Source organism: Globicephala melas, chromosome 9, assembly GCF_963455315.2.
Source record: "Globicephala melas chromosome 9, mGloMel1.2, whole genome shotgun sequence".
Classification (NCBI taxonomy): domain Eukaryota; kingdom Metazoa; phylum Chordata; class Mammalia; order Artiodactyla; family Delphinidae; genus Globicephala; species Globicephala melas.
The window spans coordinates 40,613,692-40,633,080 of record NC_083322.1 but is presented as its reverse complement, the minus strand read 5'-3'; the positions used below and the strand labels follow the sequence as shown (position 1 = coordinate 40,633,080).

At 42.4% G+C, this 19,389-nt stretch overlaps 1 protein-coding gene across 6 annotated transcripts in view; it reads right to left on the bottom strand.

Moving 5' to 3' along the window:
- The window catches only part of AOAH (acyloxyacyl hydrolase), a 251,607-nt gene that overhangs the window by 130,042 nt on the left and 102,176 nt on the right, over positions 1-19,389 (bottom strand). For all 6 annotated transcript variants that reach the window (XM_060305408.2, XM_060305407.1, XM_030857562.2 and 3 more), the window contains one exon: positions 11,854-11,953. In XM_060305408.2, the coding sequence (XP_060161391.1) occupies positions 11,854-11,953 (100 nt within the window). The remainder of the gene's footprint in view (positions 1-11,853; positions 11,954-19,389) is intronic.

Here is a 19,389-nt window from a genome sequence, read left to right as displayed (position 1 = left end):
GCTACTATTTTGCTAGAGTTGTCCATGGTAGTAACCTTGGAGGCTCCAATGTAACCATGATGACAGAGGAAGAAATTTCCTTTCCTTGTTTGTCACAGAGATTCTGTTAAACTGAGAACACTTAACCATTTTTATTTTCTATGTACCTGCCACAAAAAAAGCCAAGTCATAACACAGATAGGTTAAAGAAATTTACCCAAACACACACACACACACACACACACACACACACTGTTAAACAAAATGGAGCTCGGGGTCAGAGATTACTTTTCTTGAACAAGAACAAAGGAATAATTGATGGTTACTAGAGAACAGTTTGGTTTTAAACAGAGGAGATGCTAAACTCCAATCCTCTTGCCAATTCGACCTCACTGCTCATTCATTAATTCATTTTATTAAAAAAAATCACCATTTATTGAACATATACTTGATTCCAAGAACTGTGGTAGCCTCTGAGAATATGCCTCCCAAACTATTCAAGTTTGAGGCTCCTATTATAATGAACTCTAGGCTGTCTCAATAGGGGAATAATGCAGAGATGCATTTCTGGGAGATAACTATGGCCTTGGTCAGAGTGGAGAACTGGAAAGGACAGAGTGGATGTCCATGATGAGTCATCTGGAAGATTAGTGGCAGGAAAGGCCCAAGTCTAGATAGATGGATCAAGACATCTTTTTTTTTAAATTAAAAAATACTTTATTGTTAAAAAAAATGAGATCAAGACATCTTAAGGCTTAGGTTGGGTCTGTAAAAAAGATAAAGAAGATGATGCTCTGGGAGTACAGACTCCAGCGAGTGATGGGAAGGAATGTAGAGAGAAGAGGTACTACGAAGGCATTACTGTCCTATTTTATAGAAAGAACTGGGTTCAAATGTAAGCCCATTCATTCAATACACATTTATTGTGCACAGGTAGTGTGCCAGCCTCCTATATGCATACCAGGCAGTGGCGAGAGAGACCGGGCTCAGGTATAGTCCCAGCTTTACACTCGTAGTCCAGCAGTCAGTCTCATAGAGCCAGACACTTAAACTAATGACTAAAATGCAACACCGAAAGTGCAATGATAGCTGTTAGGACACGGTATCTTGGGGACAATGAGGAAGGGAGTCTAATCCTCACTGGAGTGGGAGCATAAGTGTCAGATGGTTTCTAGCAGAAGGTGACAACTGATCTGGGTCTTAAAGGATGACTCAGGGAAAGGGTATATTATAAGTACGGGGGGGAAATAGAGCAAGGCTGGGAGGTGAGACCCAGCAGGATGTGATGGAAATGATAAGAAGTGTTGAGCTGCTGGAGAGAAGTAGATAAGTCAGTTTCTCCAAGAACAAGGCTGGGTAGGTAGGGACAGGCTAACTAATGGAACTCAGACTTCGTCCTGACCTTGATGGATGGCTCTGAGGGATTTAAGCAGGAAAGGGAACATGGTCTGATTTGCGTTTGGAAACATCACTTTGGTGCCTGGATTTGAGGATTCCAAGGCTGGAGGTAGAGATATCAGTTACAACGTTGTCGCAGTACTCCATCCTAGAAATGATAAGCCCCTGAATTAGGTGGGTGGAATTGAGGATGGAGAAGGGGAATAGACGAGAAAGAACCATTTAGGTGGGTGAAAGGTGGTTTCAAAACTGAGATATGGAATATGGGAGGGATAGCTGATGTGTGGAAAAGACGATAGTCCGGTTTCTGACATGTTATGTTCAAGGCGTCTTTGGGACCTACAAATGAGGATATTTATCTGGAAGCTGTGTGCACTGGCAGAAGCTCTGAGGAAAGTCTTGGGCTTCATTTGTGAGGCTTACAAGAGCAAACATTCTGTATGTTTATAATGATGAGTCACTATTCTAAGAATTTCCACACATATTAATTTATGTAATCCTCACACTAGCCCTTGGAGGTAGGCTCTACTGTGTTCCCCATTTAACATATGAAGAAACACAAGGAAGTTAGGTGATGTATCTCAAATCACTCAGCAAGTACACGGTGGAGCCAGGGTCACTGACGCCCTCAGGCTGGCATCTGAACCTCTGTGCTTAGCCACCAGGCTGTCCTGCCTCTAATCACTCAGGGAGAAAGCCCAGAGTGAGCAGAGTCTTGGCTGGGTGGGTTCTGGTGCTTAGGAAGGGAAGGGTAACCCTCAAAGGGACAGAGTAGTGCAAAGAGAACCAGGAAAGGGCAGAGGAGTTTCTCGGGAAGGGAGTGGCAAGCAGTGTCAAATGCAGCAGATGATGGGTAAGAAGGTTTTTGGATTTGATGTTTAGGAGGTCATTGGTGGCCTTAAGGAGAGGTGTTTCATTAGAGTGATGGAGCTAGAGGCCAGCCTGCAGTAGCTTGAGAAGCAAATGGGAGGTGAAGAAAAGCTCTCCTCTTTTAAAAAGTTGCTGGATTTTGCTGCTGCTGCGGCTAACACTTATTAGTACTTATTATAAGCAAAGCACTGTCCTAAAACTCAATCCCCTCCCCCCTCAGACAATACACATACACACTTATATGTACGTATGCGTATAAATACACAGAGATATATATTAAATTGTTAAATATTCATAACAACCGTATGAAGTCTGAGTATTATCACCATTTTATAGATGAAGAAACTGAGGCCCAGAGTGATGGAGCAACTTGCTTCAGGAGAGACAGAGTAAGAAATGCAGCCAGGCTTTGAGCCCAGGTGGTCTGGCTCTAAGACCTGTGCTCATAACCACCCTGTTGAACTGCCCCTCAATTAGAGGCAGCAGAGAAATGTGATTGTAGCTGGAGAAGAATGGGGGTTCTGGGAGGTTTATTTTTTAATTTAATTTTTGGAATGGGAGAGACCTGAGCAGGTTAATAGGTATCCTCATTTTCTTCCTTGGGTGTAGATAATTTCAGTGCAACCTTGCCCAATTAGCATACTGTTATGAGAAAATCCATAAAAAAGGAGTGAACTCTAAATAGATTATTTCTAAAACCTCCAGTTCCCTCAGCCCTTCTATGAGGCCTTATTCCCAGGGGACTGGAGACTAGAAACCCACAAACAGAGTTTGTTAATGAATCCATGAGAAAAGGGGCAGAAATCAAGGAACCAAGGATAATGCTAGGGGATAAGTGGAGACGCGTGGAAGCTACCAGATGACAAAGAAAAGGCCAGTAGCAGGAGGAGAGACAATACTTTCAGGCTTGTTGATGGCAGCTTTCAGGCTTGAGCCAACACTTCTCACCCTTTAATGCTCATCAGAAGCTTTGTAGAAGTGCATAGGCTCACCCCAGAAATACTGAACCAGATGCACTGAGGTGGGACTCCACACATATTTCTGAAAACTGCTTCACATTCTAAAACAAGCTAAACATTTTACACTCTGGTATATTCCATTGAGACCAGATAAATCCTCACAAGAGAGGAAGTAGAGCACATACATGTTCAGAACTGCCCTTCCCGGCTTAGCTTTCATTTAACAAATCTTATGAAGCACCTACACTGCTCCAGGCATTGCACAGTCCTGGAAGCATGATGGTGAGCAAGAAAGACATGGTCCCTGCCCTCAAGTGCTATGAAAGAAACAGTGTTATGTGAGAGCAAAGGAGACCTTCTTCAGATGGGCGGTTTGGGGAAGGCACCTGTGAGGAGGGGACATTTCAACAGAAAGCTGAAGGAGGAGAAGGTGCTGACCGTGCAGAGAACTGGAAGTGTTCTGGGCAAAGGGCCCAAGAACAAGGTGCTGAGACAGGCGAGGCCTGTAGTGCCGCGTCAACACTTACTCCACCTTGAAGACAGTCACCTCCACTCCTTCCCAGGGAGGGCCCAGCCCTTCTCTGCTGAGCTTTCTGTTCCTCTTTGCACCTACCGTTGGGACACTTGTCTCTTCATCATAGTTTGTTTACAAGTTGGTCTCCCTGTCTAGAATCACTCTTTGCATCGTGATTGCCCACCTCATTTGCTGGAATACTGTCCTACATAATTCATTCTCTATAAATATTTGCTGCCGGAAAAAAGAAAACAGAATCATTCTGTAGAAGCTACAGGACTTTAGGCAAGTCTTTTAATCCTCTAGGTCTCAGTAGACTTATTTATAAATAAAATGGGGGAATCATATCTGTCCTGCAGATATGTGATGGTTAAAAGAGATAGCTTACTCAGGGTGCCTCGCAGCAGGGCGGGCACACAGTAAGTGCTCGAGAAATGTTTGTTGAGGCGTGACTGACTATGTGAGTGACTGACTATATGATTTAACTGGTAATGAGAAAGTTGGGATACTTGTGCAAGGTTCTTGGAAATTAAGCTCTTCATAATATTTCATTAAAGCTAAAACCAGAGCCGTGTTTACTTTCTGACACTGAGGACTGGCTACTCTGAATGTGCTTCATAATTTATGCCAAACACAGGTGTGCTGATGTGAAGAGCTGCAGGTTGAGTTCAGGTTCTACTCACTAGGCATGAGACCTGGGTCAAGACCTTAAGCCTCAGATGTAAAATATGTTTGATAACTATACCTATAAAATAGAGTTTGGCCCTGTGATACTATACTAAAGTTGGAGACATCAGTATGAACTCATGTCCACACACACACACACACACACACACACACACACACACACAGATGGGTAGATTCATGGCTTACATACATACAAATATACTTTACTAAACTCTCCTCTAGGAGGATCTAGAAGCAATGCCATCCTAGTAACAACAGGCACACCCAGCAACCAGATCTCAGTTTCTAAACACCATTCTCCAATAAAAGGAACCAGGTCACCTTCGAAAGTGGTGGATTGTAGGGTTGGGGCAGGAAAAATACAAGATGACCCTGGATCATCTGGCATTACCAGAAAGTAAGGAAATTCTAAAGAAAGAAAGGAAAAAAGAAGGAATGAAGAAAGGAAGAAAGAAAGAAAGACAACAAGCAAAGGAAAAAAAAAGGAATGGAATGGAGCTGTGTCAAAAGGACCCAGGGCAACCCGAAAGAGCTCCCAGTGGCCAAAGCTGAAAAAATCTGAGCAAGAAAATAAGTAACGTAGTACTGAATTATAACTCAAAGTATGAAATACATATACACAAGTCTATATTGACATAAATGAATAACTGGATACATAAATAGGGAAGCGGAGATATATCTTTGCAGTAGAATTCCAAATAATACACTCCCTTCTCCAGGAGGTGGGCTTAGAGCCCCCATCCTATTGAGTGTGGTTTGGACTTAGTGACCCAGTTCTAAAGAACAGAGAAAAGGAAAAGGGAAAAATAGTGACTTTCCCATGAGGAAGCCTGGCAAACACCACCTTAACAAAGTGATCAAGGTTAACGTCCCCCTGGATGTCATGTGGGTATCAGGTACCCCTGATAAAATGTGATGAGAAGGGCACTTAACCTCTGTGGTGTTCCTTCCAAAAAAAAAAAAAAAAGACTGTCTAATCAATATAAAAACATCAAACAAATCCCAATTTGAGGGACATTTAATGAACATACTTAACCAGTACTCCTGAAAACTGTCAAGGTCATGAAAAGCAAGGAAAGAATGAAAACCCATCATAGACTAGAGGAGACTAGGGAGACCCTAAATGCCATGTGTGTCCTGGATTAGATCCTGGAACAGAGGAAGGACGTTAGAGGAAAAACTGGTGAACTCCAAATCAACTTTGAAGTTTGGTTACTAGTCACGTACATTACAAGGGTAATGTCGGCTTCTTTAGTTTTGACCAAGTAATGTTAAAATGTTAACATTAGGGGAAACTTGGGTGAGGGTGTGCTCTCTATGGAATCTTCACAACTTTTTTGTAAACCTGAAATTATTCCAAAATAAAAATCTTATTAAAAAAAAAACGGAGTTTGGGGGCGATTAAACGGTAAAGCACATTGCAGGCTCACAGAGCGCAGCACGTCATTATGAACGGAAAGGCACTGTCCATTGTACAGAAGGAAATTCAATGATTAGTAAATCTTAGAAAATGTTAAATTTCCTATCCCTCTATAATTTTTTCCTAAACCCTATTACCTCCCATTAAAAGAGACACCAGATATTTTATCTGACACTTAATGTTTAAAAAATATAAATTCCTGAGGTCAGATTGTTTATTCCTCAGTTGAACGAGAATTTGTCCTGTGTCACTTTCTCATAAAAAGTGCTAACTTTCTCCTTATGTCGGCTTCCTGGTAGTTTGATTCCAGGGAAACACGAATTCCGTGTACATGCACACACGCCCACACACTCAGCACTGGAGAGCTTCTGGTTCCTGCAGAAATCGGATTTACTGTGGGAAAAGCTGTCGCAAAGTCTGGATTGCTTTCCTAAGGCAGCAGGTCTCTTTTGCAGTCGTTTAAATGGGTTGGAGGCCCCAGGGAAACAGAAGAATCTATCTCCACTAGCGCACACATTCTGAACATAATTCTCTTGTAATGTAGATCAAAGTGGTGTGAAGTAAGTCTTGACTATGCCTTAGAGATGTTGCTAAATACGGCCCGTCCCTCCAGCTCAGGGTTGGTGAGGAAGGAGGTCGGTTCAAAGCCACAGAGTCTGCTTGGGGATCTCAGAGTCAAGGGACCCAGGAGGGAGCAGCATAAAACTGCGGAGGCTCCAGGCTGCACTAGGCCCAATCAGGGCTCGTACATGGTAACCCTCTGATCTAAAAATGAGAGGTTTAATGCAACAGGGCACACTTGAAGAAACCACATACAGTTTTCAGCTGGAGAGCTGTGGTGTCGGGATCGTGCTCATGCACATGCACACTGGCAGCAGGCAGGGCCTTGCTTTGTGTGCAAATGAGAGGAGGAATGCTATAAATAATCCCCCCAAAGTAGCACAAAACCATCTGGGTGGTCTTTACAACACAGTCTGCACTTTTCCTTTTCCTCTCCTCTTCTCTCTCCTCCCCTCCTCTCTCCTTTCTCCCTGTCTTGTCCTCTTCTTCCCTCCACGCCGCCTATTCCCACTCCATCCTCCTCGTGCCCACTGAACACTGTAGACTGTTTCTTGCTTCAATTAATGATGGAAGGAGTTTGTCATTTTTGAACGCATGGTAGAGAAGGATATGGAGATGTGACTAAAGGACTGGCGAGAAGCAGGCTGGAATTTCAGCTTTGCTGTAGATAATGAACACGGGTTCGTTGCAGTCCCTACATGCTGTCCCACCTTTTGCTTTTGGCCCCACTAAAGTCAGGCACCTGTTGCTCTGCACTGCGGGGCTTCGCCCCTGCAGGCCCCTGGAGCAGAGAGACCCCTTTGTCCCTCTACTCCATAGCATGCATTTCGCAGGGACGATGGCTTGCATCATACTGCATTTTACTGGAATCTGAAACACGTGAAAAGCAGGACATTGAGGGTGCAGAGTCCTGCTTGTGAGGAACTAGCTGGCCCAGGAGCAGTGGTTTGACTCAGAATACCAATACCCCAGGGGTATCAGTGAGGCACAGAGCACAGTGGTAAGAACTTGGCTTTAAGGACAAACAGACCCAGGGCTGCATCCTCTCCTTGCCCCTTACTAGCTGTGTCACCTAGGCAAACTCCTTATCTTTTAGTCTCAGTTTCCTCATCTGCAAAATAAATACACCCCCAAGAGCACTGCTAAATGAGATCACGTATGTAAATTGCAGTGCCTGGTACATTACTCACATACCACATATGTGCCCGGCAAGATGGAGGCGACAGAGATGGGCAAGATGCAGAGCTGCTGCCTGATATATTTACATTCTAATAAGGAAATCTATGTAAACTTAATATCTCTGTGACTCCCTTTCCTCATCTATAACGTGTGGGTGACGACAATGCTTACTTCATAAGACTGAATGATTAATATACATGAAACATTTAGAAAAGTACTGGCACATTGTAGTACTCGAAAAGGTATTTCATGCTGTTGGTTGAGAGGAGAGTTAACATTTTGTGGAGAGGATTAAGAGTTATTTTACAGAGAAGGTGACAATGAGATGAGCTAGAAGGATCGCTTGGTGTTGACGGGGCATTCTGGGTAGAAGGAATGATTAAGAGGTGCAAAGGTGCAGGGTTGGGAAGGTTGAGATGGGTTCAAGGGGGAGCCAATCACTCCTTTTGGTCTACAGCATGAGCTACACAAGGATAATAGTAGAGGTCCAGGAAGGCTTTTTGAGAATCCTAAAATGCTAAGTGAAAATGTGTACTTAATTGTGCAGGCAATGTGGAGGTCATAGGCTGGGGGAAATAATATGATTAGAGGTATGCAACAGGAAAATTAGTGTGGCCATGAAGTAAGGACAATTAGAATTTCCATCAGCAATGCAAATGAGAAACTAGTGGCACGTCGTTTATTCATTCGACAAATATTTCTTTGTTATGTATAAGGCACCATCCTAGACATTGAGTATACATAGATGAACAAGATAGAATCTGACCTCCTGGAGGTTATAGCCTAGTGGGAGAGACTCACAGATGATCATGCAGGTATATCATTCAAGACAACGCAAGTTCAAAGAAAGAAGCTACAGGAGCTTTGACAAGAAGAGTGTGTAAAAGGAGTCAGGGATGGCTTCCTCATCCTTGAGGCAAAGATTTTGGGGTGGACAAGATCATATCTATTTTATAGAAAGACATTTCTGGCATCCGTATGGAAAATTTATTGGAAAGAGGTCAGGAGGGCATCCCTGGTGGCGCAGTGGTTGAGAGTCCGCCTGCCGATGCAGGGGACACGGGTTCGTGCCCCGGTCCGGGAAGATCCCACATGCCGCGGAGCGGCTGAGCCCGTGAGCCATGGCCGCTGAGCCTGCGCGTCCGGAGCCTGTGCTCCGCAATGGGAGAGGCCACAACAGTGAGAGGGCTGCGTACCGCAAAAAAAAAAAAAAGAAAGAAAGAAATAGAAAGAGGTCAAGAGCAGATTTGGTTGAACTAGTTGGGAAGCTATAGCAGGAGTAACATCAAAAGATGATTGTGTGAAAACTTCATGCAATGATACTGTTACTTGTAATAACACAGATGACTCTCACAGACAAAAGAAACCAGACACAAAGAAGAATATACTGTATTCTTCCATTTACATGAAATTCAAGAGTAAAACTTTATATAAATGAAGTAATCTGTGGTGGTAGATTTCAGAATAGTGGCTGTATTGGCGGGGGGGTTATTGACTGGAAGGGTCATGAGGAAGGCTCTGGCAGGCTGGAAATTATATCTGTATCTTTACTTCTAATTCACACCTGCTTTGTAGGTGTAATTTGTGTGCCATGGGAATGAAAAGTAGGTCTGATATGTACCATTTAAAAAAATGCATACTCAAAATGTAATGTTAAGGGGGAAGAGTAGGATAAAAATTTGTACATATAACATTATCATAACTCTCAAAGAAATTAATATAATTTATTTAAAAATTAAAAGGAAAATATCCAATATATATATATATTTTTTTTTTTTGCGGTACGCGGGTCTCTCACTGCTGTGGCCTCTCCCGCTGCGGAGCACAGGCTCCGGACGCGCAGGCTCAGCGGCCATGGCTCACGGGCCCAGCTGCTGCGCGACCTGTGGGATCTTCCCGGACCGGGGCACGAACTCGTGTCCCCTGCATCGGCAGGCGGACTCTCAACCACTGCGCCACCAGGGAAGCCCTCCAATATTTTAATATCGGTTATTTCTGGTGGTGGGATTTCAGTTGACTACTGTGAAGAGATATCCCGAGGGTATTTTCAAGAAACGCTGACACAAAGGTTGAGAGACCAACCAACCTCTCTGAGCAAAGGACAGGGATGTGAATCCCATTTCTGGTCTTTCTCAGGGGAGTGACTTTCAGCAAGTTCTGTAACCTTTTTAACCCTCAGTTTCCTCAGTCTTAGAAAAGGGGTCATAATGGTGCTTCCACGCTGGGGCTATTTGGGGGACTAGACAGGATGAAGCGTAAGTACAGTGAATGCTCAGTAAATATCAGTTATTGCTATTAAAGGAAATTGTGGAGGCAGAAGAGGATGAAGCTGTCCACATTTTCACCAACTGCCCCTCTTTTCTGTGTCCTCCGTAGAGATGGAGGCTGGCGATGGGATTTGAGGAGGAGGGTGGAGGGACCAGGGAGCACGCCCAGCTGGGGTGGAAGCTGAACATTTCTGAGATGAAATCCTCCGACTTCCTCCCAGCCAGAAATGATGGTCGAAATGTTCCCAAGTTGGGAATTGAAAAGGGGGTGGTGATGGGAGGACAAGGAAATGCTATTTCGAGTATAAATTCTACAGAGTATAAAAATAAAGAATGTCATTTTAAATGGGATAGTTTAAAGTTGAACATTTTGTGACTATGTATAGCTGTGAGTGTGAAAATATATAAAATGATGCTATTTAAGGAAATCACAAAAACCCATATCACTTGCCTTTGTACATAGAGACACGTTACTTCTGTACATTATCAAACAGTGAATATTATTATATTTGCATGCTATTTGAATACGTGGAAAAAATATTTTAATTAAAATTAACTCTTCTAGAAATCAGTGGAGACCACATCTTCTCAGGTAGAATTAAGGGAAATTTAACTGGCACTTAGTCAATAATCGAGGTAGCATGAAATGCACATGTACCCCAGGTATTTGCATCTCTTTCTTCCTGCTCAAGGAGACAGCCTTATGATATTTACTATTACCAGTAACCCAAATCGTGTTCATTGGTTAGGCCAAAAAGTGTTAAAATGACTTTATTTCAATAAGAATAAAAAGGAAATTACAAATAAAACAGAAGCCTGTTGTGTTATATATAGAAAGACTATAATTCTGGGAAAGGAGGCATAGAATTTTATTTTTTTATTTTACTTATTTTGTTTTATTTTATTTTATAGGAAGTTTCTGAAAATCATTATTTTGAGGCCTAACCAGATCTAATATCATACTCTCATTCATAGCATGAGCAGGAAATTGTGTCCACATTTGTCTGTTTCCATCTGCATTCCAATTCAGAATTGTCAGGACTTCCCTGGTGGTCCAGTGGTTAAGAATCTGTCTTGTAATGCAGGGGATGCCGGTTCAATCCCTGGTCAGGGAACTAAGGTCCCACAAGCCGCAGGGCAACTAAGCCCACACACCGCAACTATGGAGCCCACATGCCACAACTAGAGAGCCCTCGCACTGCAACTAATGAGCCTGTGTGCCACAACTAGAGAGAAGTCCATGCACTGCAATGAAGAGCCCACACGCTGCAGTGAAAGATCCCATGTGCCGCAACTACGACCCGATGCAGCCAACAAATAAATACATAAATAAATATTTAAAAAAATAAATAAATAAAAATTAAAAATTGTCCAACATGATATAATGCACACACGGTATTCTGAAAAGCTACCTCTGAATAATAATGATATTGGTAATAATTATATTAGCTACCATTTTTATTAATATTTATCTATGCAGCAGGTATTGTGCTAAGCATTTTATATATATTAGTTCACCTACTTCCCCCAACAAATCTATGAGGGAGGTTTTTTAGGTATTTTGTTAGACCAATTTTATGGGTGAGAACAATAAAGCTTAGAGTAGGGGGAACAACTACCCAAGTTTTCCCAGGATGTGGGACTTCCAACTGCTTATACCAGGAAAGTCCTGGGCAAACTGCATGAGTTGGTCACTCTATAAAAGTAACTTGCTTGATTTTTAAAGGGTAGAGAGGGATTTAACCTCTTCTCACCTTGGCTGGTCAGATTTCCTGTGTACTGCCGGCCCAGCTCTAGATTACAGTCTAAAATAAACAGCAAAGACGTTCTTTGATGGCATGGGGGAGGGATCTAAGTTGAAGTTTGGGAATATTATTCCAGGCGATGTAATGGAAAATGTCATTTTTCCAGTCCCTGTCCCCAGACCACTGAGCCAGTGAAGCTGAACCTCCCTTTACCAGATTTCCAAAGGGCTTGCATATCACCATAATCTGGCATTCAGAATGAAAAAGCACTCACCTTGGGAAGGGGATAGAGGTGACACAAGGGTTGGCCAGGGTCCTGTTTACAAAACTCCAGGGTGTGACACACCACATCCGCATTTACATCCGCTCTGAGCCTGGAGGGAAGTAGGGCAAAACAAAGGATATTTAAAAGCTCTCAGGCATTAGGAAACAAAAGCTATTTCAAAAGAAGGTCAACTCCCAGAATGAATTCTAGTATGGCCTTTGAGTCCAGTTCCATGCAGCTGCTGGATCATAACGATTTCCTGCCACTTGCTTTCTCCTACTTTTAGAATAAGGTCCTGGGGACTCACAGCACTGAGCTGTGAGCCGGCCTCTCACACGGGCACTGTGACGCTTTTCCGGAGAAGCCGCAAATAAAATTGAGAAAGGAAAAATGGACAGAGGTGTAATTTCATGGGAACAACATTATTTTTTTTTAATTTACTTATTTAATTAATTTATTTTTGGCTGTGTTGGCTCTTTGTTGCTGCGCGCGGGCTTTCTCTAGTTGAGACGATTGGGGGCTACTCTTCGTTGTGGTGCGTGGGCTTCTCATTGCTGTGGCTTCTCTTGTTGCGGAGCACGAGCTCTAGGTGCATGGGCTTCAGTAGTTGTGGCACGTGGGCTCAGCAGTTGTGGCTCATGGGCTCTAGAGCTCAGGCTCAGTAGTTGTGGCACACGGGCTCAGTTGCCCAGAGGCATGTGGGACCCTCCCAGACCAGGGCTCGAACCGTGTCCCCCGCATTGGCAGGCAGACTCTCAACCACTGCACCACCAGGGAAATCCCAGAACAACATTTTAATGTTTACTGAGCCTTATAGCAAAAAATCTTTGATATAGCCTTAAACACCTAAAATTATCTTCTTAGATGTAATCCAAATCACCTCTTTTCCTTTTAAAGTAAATATATTTATCTTTGACTTTTTCCCCTGAGTATGGTGTGAGGATAGTGCTCTTCAAACATTTTGGTTTATGTCTGGGTTTGAAGGGGTTAAAACAAACCTTCCATATTCATTTTCTACATGCCACCCCCAACACTCTTAAACCAAGAAGAATGAGGATAATGTGCTGCTTCAAATGAAGGAACAAGTCATGTGTGGACCTTTAGTAACTTTTCCAAGTAAACTACTGACTCAAACTCAAATCAAAACAACAAAAACAAAGACTCCAGAAACATACGTTGGTAATATCTAGAGACTAATCTTGGAAGGACAGTTATAGATTCTAGAAGCTATTTTGAGGGGTTTCTTCTCAACTCACAAGATCACTTAACTGTCCCCCTTCACTTGTAGGGGTGGGTTCCTGGCAACTGTGTATATACTTCATATCTCCCACCAGTTGATTGGTCCTCATTAGACTGCAATTCAAGTAGGACCAATCAGATTCTCTCTCAGGGAAATTTGGAATTGGTATTAAAAAGTCTGACTTCATTCTGGGCTGTTCCAAGAATAGCAGGAGCTATAGTGACTGGGGACTGTAATGTCATTTCCTGCCACGAGGACAGAGCATTTGGAAAGCTAGTCTGTAGGATGGGGTTCAGGCGGCAGAACCCAACGTGTGCAGTGAGGAAGAGACTCTGTTCCTGGTGACTTCCCAGTCCTGTTTCCAGCTCTGTCTGAAGCCTGGATATTTTCCTGTCTTTAAGTTCCATGACATGCTTTAGGTGCCCTTGTAATAAATCTACTCTAACGCTTTAGGTGCCCTTGTAATAAATCTACTCTAACACGCTCCCCCTCCAACTATTACAGTGACTATCTCTACAGCTACTACAATCACTACCACCATTCTTCTCTCCCTGACCCTTCTCCTCTTCCTCTTCCTTCTACTTCACAAGCAAAGCTAAGTTGTTTCTGTCTTTTTGTTTTTTTTGACTGAATGCAGTCACAGCCCACGCATGGGCCAGCCCTTGAGAAGCATTGGTGAGCCTGGCAATGCTTGGCCCTGTGACCAGGGCCTGGATGTAAGTCATTGGATCTGCTCCCTGGCTTCACTCCTATTTCTGCTTTATTCCTCCAATAACCATTCCAGCGACCCTCCATTGGGTTGTCCACTCCTCCAAGGGAGTTTTATACCTGGACATGCAGAATAAAAAACTAGATTTAGAGACATAAAACAAAAGCAAGGTGCAAACAAAACAAAATAAAACAGAAACGCATCCTGGTTTCACTTAGTGTGCATAAGTAGCACTTTTAATAGTTGCTGAACATCGAAACATCTTTAAAAGCTCTAATAATCTTAACTTTGGACTGCCAAGCAAAAAATGCGAGGAGGGGCCTTGAGTCTTAATTTATATCATGAACCTTCTTGCAGAAAGAACTGCCCCAATATTAATGAAAAGCCTATCGGAGAAAGAGAGTCCATCTCAGAGATCTTTAAATATTTTGATGTGATCCAGGAATCCCATTCCTGGGCATCTATCAGGAAAAGATGAAAACTCTAATTTGAAAAGACACATGCACTCCAATGTTCATAGCTGCACTATTTAGAATAGTCAAGATATGGAAGCAACCTAAGTGTCTATCAACAGGTGAATGGATGAAGAAGATGTGATATGTGTGTGTGTGTGTCTATACACACACACACACACACACACAATGGAATAAAAAAGAATTAAACAATGCCATAAAAAAATGAAATAATGCCATTTGCTGCAACGTGGATGGACCCAGAGATTATCATACTAAGTGAAGTAAGTCAGAGAGAGAAAGACAAATGTTATATGATACCACTTATATGTGGAATCTAAAAAATAGTACAAATGGACTTATATACAAAACAGAAATAGACTCACAGACATAGAAAAGAAACTTATGGTTACCAAAGGGGAAGGGGGAGGGATAAATTAGGAATATGGGATTAACAGATACACACTACCATATATAAAACAGATAAACAACAAGGTTTTACTGTGTAGCATAGGGAACTATGTTCAATATCTTGTAATAAACTATAATGGAAAATAATAAAAAAGAATATATGTATAACCAAATCACTTTGCTGTACCCCTGAAACTAAGACAATATTGTAAGTCAACTATACTTCAATTAAAAAAAGGGAAAATATTTTGATGGTCACTAGTATGTGAAAACATAGGCTGGGATCATGGCTTTCAAATTTCATTCCAGCTGAATGAGACTAACAATGTGACTGGCTAGACGGCTTTTCAGCTTTTTGTGAGCATCTGAGTTAAGACAGGAAAACGAGCTCATCATGAGAGTCATCTGCTTGGCCCCAGGGTTCCTTCATACGAGGTGGAGGGGAAGGTAACGTAAAGGTGACTAAGCTGTGGAACAAGCAGTTTGTGACACACAAGGTCCATTACCAAAGTAATGCCTACCAAGGGTCAGTAAATCAGGAGAGGGTGGCTGGTTTCACACATCTGTTCTCAACTTAATGGTTCATTTATTTAATTGATGACTGCTGTCTTTGGGGAGATCTGGTATTTTGTGGACTCAGGAGGGTAATAAATAGGGCTCTGCTTAATCTTTTTTTTTTTCAACCTAAGGCCAATATCCCATCTGTGGCAATTCAGAACCACCAGAGCTAACTCATCATATGGTGTCCAAGATCTATTCTCTTTCCCCTGCAAACAGAGCAAAATTTCAAGTAAGTGAACTTGAATATGGGAGTGGGGGTGGTGGCCCCTCATTCAGCGAGTGAGACTTGTGTTCTCTGAACTGAAAAATAGAAGAGGGGAAGTGGGTATGTGGTTTCCCTCCCCAATCCTCTAAGATCAGAGCTTTATCATCAAAAGACTGGAATTGAGAAGCACCCCTGTGCACAAGAATAGAAAGTGCTGAGCCTCAGACATCCAGACAAGTGTAAGACCATGAAATGTGCAAGATGCAAAGAAGTGGCAAAGTAGCATGTGCGCTCTTAACCAACCTTGGGACAGAAGGCTTAGGCTATACATAATTTGTGAAATCCTTAGGAAATCTCCAAACCCTTAATAACTATTCCCATCCAACATTGCCTTCCTTTTCCCGGAACTGCAAATAAGACCAAAATGGTCACATTTCAATTGACATCCTTTACTACCTTTACAGGTAACAGAGTTGTACAGGAGTGAGTCACGTGGGGAGGAAGCTTCAACACATTCGGCAGAGCTAACTAACAAGTTTAATTAGGATCATGGTAGAAGGAAGTCAATGCTGATGACTGTCATCATCATAAATCAAAAGAAGGGAGCACGGTCAGGGTTAAGTTTGAACAGACAGGTAGAGTGATAGCTTATGGCAGGGAGCAAGGACAGAGCCTTTCACACAAGGAAGCTCTCAGATTTAGACCTTTGACATCACTTTCAAAGGAGAATTTATACATTAATATATAACCACAGAGATACACTCACAGCATTGAAAGAAGATCTTCCTCATACGACTTAACACTTTTATCTCACTTCTGGACCACACACTTTGGAGTGTACTAGGAATTTAATCATTTCTATAAATCTTGTCATTACCTTGTCAATGGCTCAGTTGTATTATTGTACTTTATATTTTTGCTATTTAAATATACGTTAGTTACCTTTAAGTTGTACCAAAATTGTTTTAAACCCTGTTTTGCATTTTTCTTCTAAACATGTTAGTAGTTTAGGCCTCTCCTGATTTCTGAAATCTTATATTCCCTAAGTTTGAAATATAAGATTTTATGATTGAGAGCATAAATAGATACCATGAAGCAAGGTGAGATGAACAGAAGACCAGCATCAGCTTTGCTATGGCAACCTCTGGCACAACAGAAGTCTAGACAAGGAAGACCGAGCACGTGGTCACTGGCTAGGCTTGGTTGCTCCCGGAAGTAGCCCCGCCCTGCCAGACCCAGGTTCTTGGGCTAATGAATGCCCGAGTACTCAGGTGTCCCACTTCCTAACAACATCCTGTGGTTCGCCTGTGGGTAGGAAATGTAACTGCTGAATAATTAGTCCATGAATCATTGAGAATTGACCTATGAAATAATGAGGAGGGATGCCCTCTGGGTTAGGAAACATTTAGTATTGGAAGCCTGAAATTCAGGTAAAACTAAATCGTAAGGTTGTCATGTTCAGGGTCTACATCAGCCCAGAACTGCATGTGATTGATTAAAATAAGCTGTAAGAAGAGGCCACCATAGGAAGAGAAATTGCTATCAGCAAACAACTAATATGGGTCCTGGAAAATTACACACAAACAAAACTTTGCATAGTGGACGGAACCACAAAGGGGGATCATTTATTATATCTATCTTTCTTCAAAGTGGCCTCCCCCATACTAATGAGAATTAGTCACTTATGACTCTCAAAGGAAAAACTTTCTTCCCCTCCCCACCACCTATTCAGCCTCTTTCAGTGGCTTGCCAGACCCATTTTTTCTGTGACTGTTTTCCACTTACTTCTCTGGTTCCCTGATCTAGGCCCAGGAAAACCTCTCTGGCCAAGCTGATGTTTCCCCCAGAGCACCTGGCTCAGACTAGGTGTGTAAACAGATTCATTGAATAGGCTAAATTGTTTTCTTTTCTTTAGTTCATCTGTAGTGATAATTTTATTTTTATAAAGAATTAATCAATTTAACAAATGTTTACTAAAGGCTTTCTATGCTCAAGTATTGCACCAAGCCCTGGAGATACAAAGCCCCCTGCTTCCCCTTCCTCCCTCCCTCCCTCCCTCCCTCCCTCCCTTCCTTCCTTCCTTCCTTCCTTCCTTCCACATATTCAGTATTTTGCTTAAGATGAATAAGTGTAGTCTTAGTTCTCAGAAGTCTTTCAATCTAGTTATCAACTCAAAAAAGTAAATGGAGAATTAAAGTACAAACAGACATGATAAGTGCTGTTTGCAAGTGCTAGGGGTTTGCACAGGATAGGAAGAGTGTGTGTGTCTGTGTGTGTGTGTTGGGGGTATCTATCTTAGCCTAGGGAGGGTCAGGAAAGCTTCCAGAGGAAATGACCCTGGAGCTGAGGTCCAAAGAAGTAAGATATTTTTGGGGTACAGGTTTTGGATGTGCCAAGCTGAGTGAACAGCTCATGCAAATGTCCTGAGGCAAAAACCTTCTGATGTGTGGGGAGAATTACAAGTGGTTTGGAGCATGGTGTGCTGTGGAGCAGCCAGGGATGAGTCTGAAAATGTCCTCAGGGGTCAGTTCATAAAGAGCTTTGTGTAGGGGGCTAAGGAATCCTGCAAAGGGTGTGAAAATTTTATGTTGGAGATTGCCATAATTAGTTTTGCATTAAAAAGCTATCTAGCCAGCTAGGATGTGGATTATGGACTTGCAAGGCAATGGGCAATCCTGCAGGGCTGGGGTCCTATTAGGAGGCAGTGGCAGTAATAGAGATATGAGCTAAGAAGAAGGGGTCCCTGCCTTCCAAAAACTCCCAGTCCAGGGCTCGGGAAAAATCACTGACCACAGTAAAGGGAGGGCAATATAAACAGAGGCAGGTGCACAGCACGATGGAACACTGATCATCCCTCGGGTCTGTATCATTTTAAGTTCCTTTTGTCTTTAGAATTCTGTAACTGCAGGCTACCCTTCTGTGGGGTTAGCTTCTCTGAGCCACTCTGCTCTGAGGCTAATATGACGCATATAAAATAGGAACCATGTAAGAATGTTCACAGTAGCACTGTTCACAAGTGCCACATGTGGACAGTGCAAAACCAGAAAACAACCCAAACACCCGTCAATGGGAGAGTGAAGAAATAGACTCTTGTAGAGACACAATGGAATATTGTGTGCAGTCAGAGTGCATGAACTACAGCAGTGACACAAATCTATGGATGAATCTTAGACATACAAATTTAAGTGGAAGTCCCCAAAGATTATGAACAATGTGATACCCTCTTCATAAAGTAAAGAAATAACCAGAATTTTAAAATATGCTTTAAAGGAATATATAAAATAAATATATTAATAATTATTTATTGTATTAGCATATATTATTTTTATGATTATAATTTATCATATTAATAAAAATATACATATATATAAAGACTATAGAAAAAGGAAACAAGAGAAAGATAAACATGGGATTTATTACTCAGGTGGAGAAAAGCTTGAGAATGAAGAGAAGGACCGTGTGGTCAGGGTAAGTTATTGTCAAGGACCTAGAATTTGCCTTGGGTGGTAATTTGGAAGCTAATTACAGTATTCAAAGTAACTAGGTAAATAACTAAAGAAGAAATACAAGAAAGCCATGTATGAATCCTTGATGAGAAAGCGCCATGAACAGGAATATGGTTTATCTGATCCAGTGCTCTGAGCTCAAAAAAGAGAAAAGGAAGAAAGGAAGCAGACAGGTAATGATAAGGGCGCACATACAGGACCTTGAGGGGTGGGGCTGGAGAGAAGGCCGGGAAACCAGCAGGTGGGAGGAGAGAAGGAAAGAACCTGAGAAGCACGTGGCCCGAGAACCCAGGAGGGAGTGTAGGGCAAGCTCGGGAGAAAGGGTCAAATTCCCATGTCCCGCCACTAGGATCTTGTCACTTGTTGGCATTATTGGTGAAATTGCTTCTGAAATCCTCTTGGAGAGAAACTGAGCCAGGTTGCCACACTGTAATTCAAAGGGAGCCTTTGCCTAGGATCAC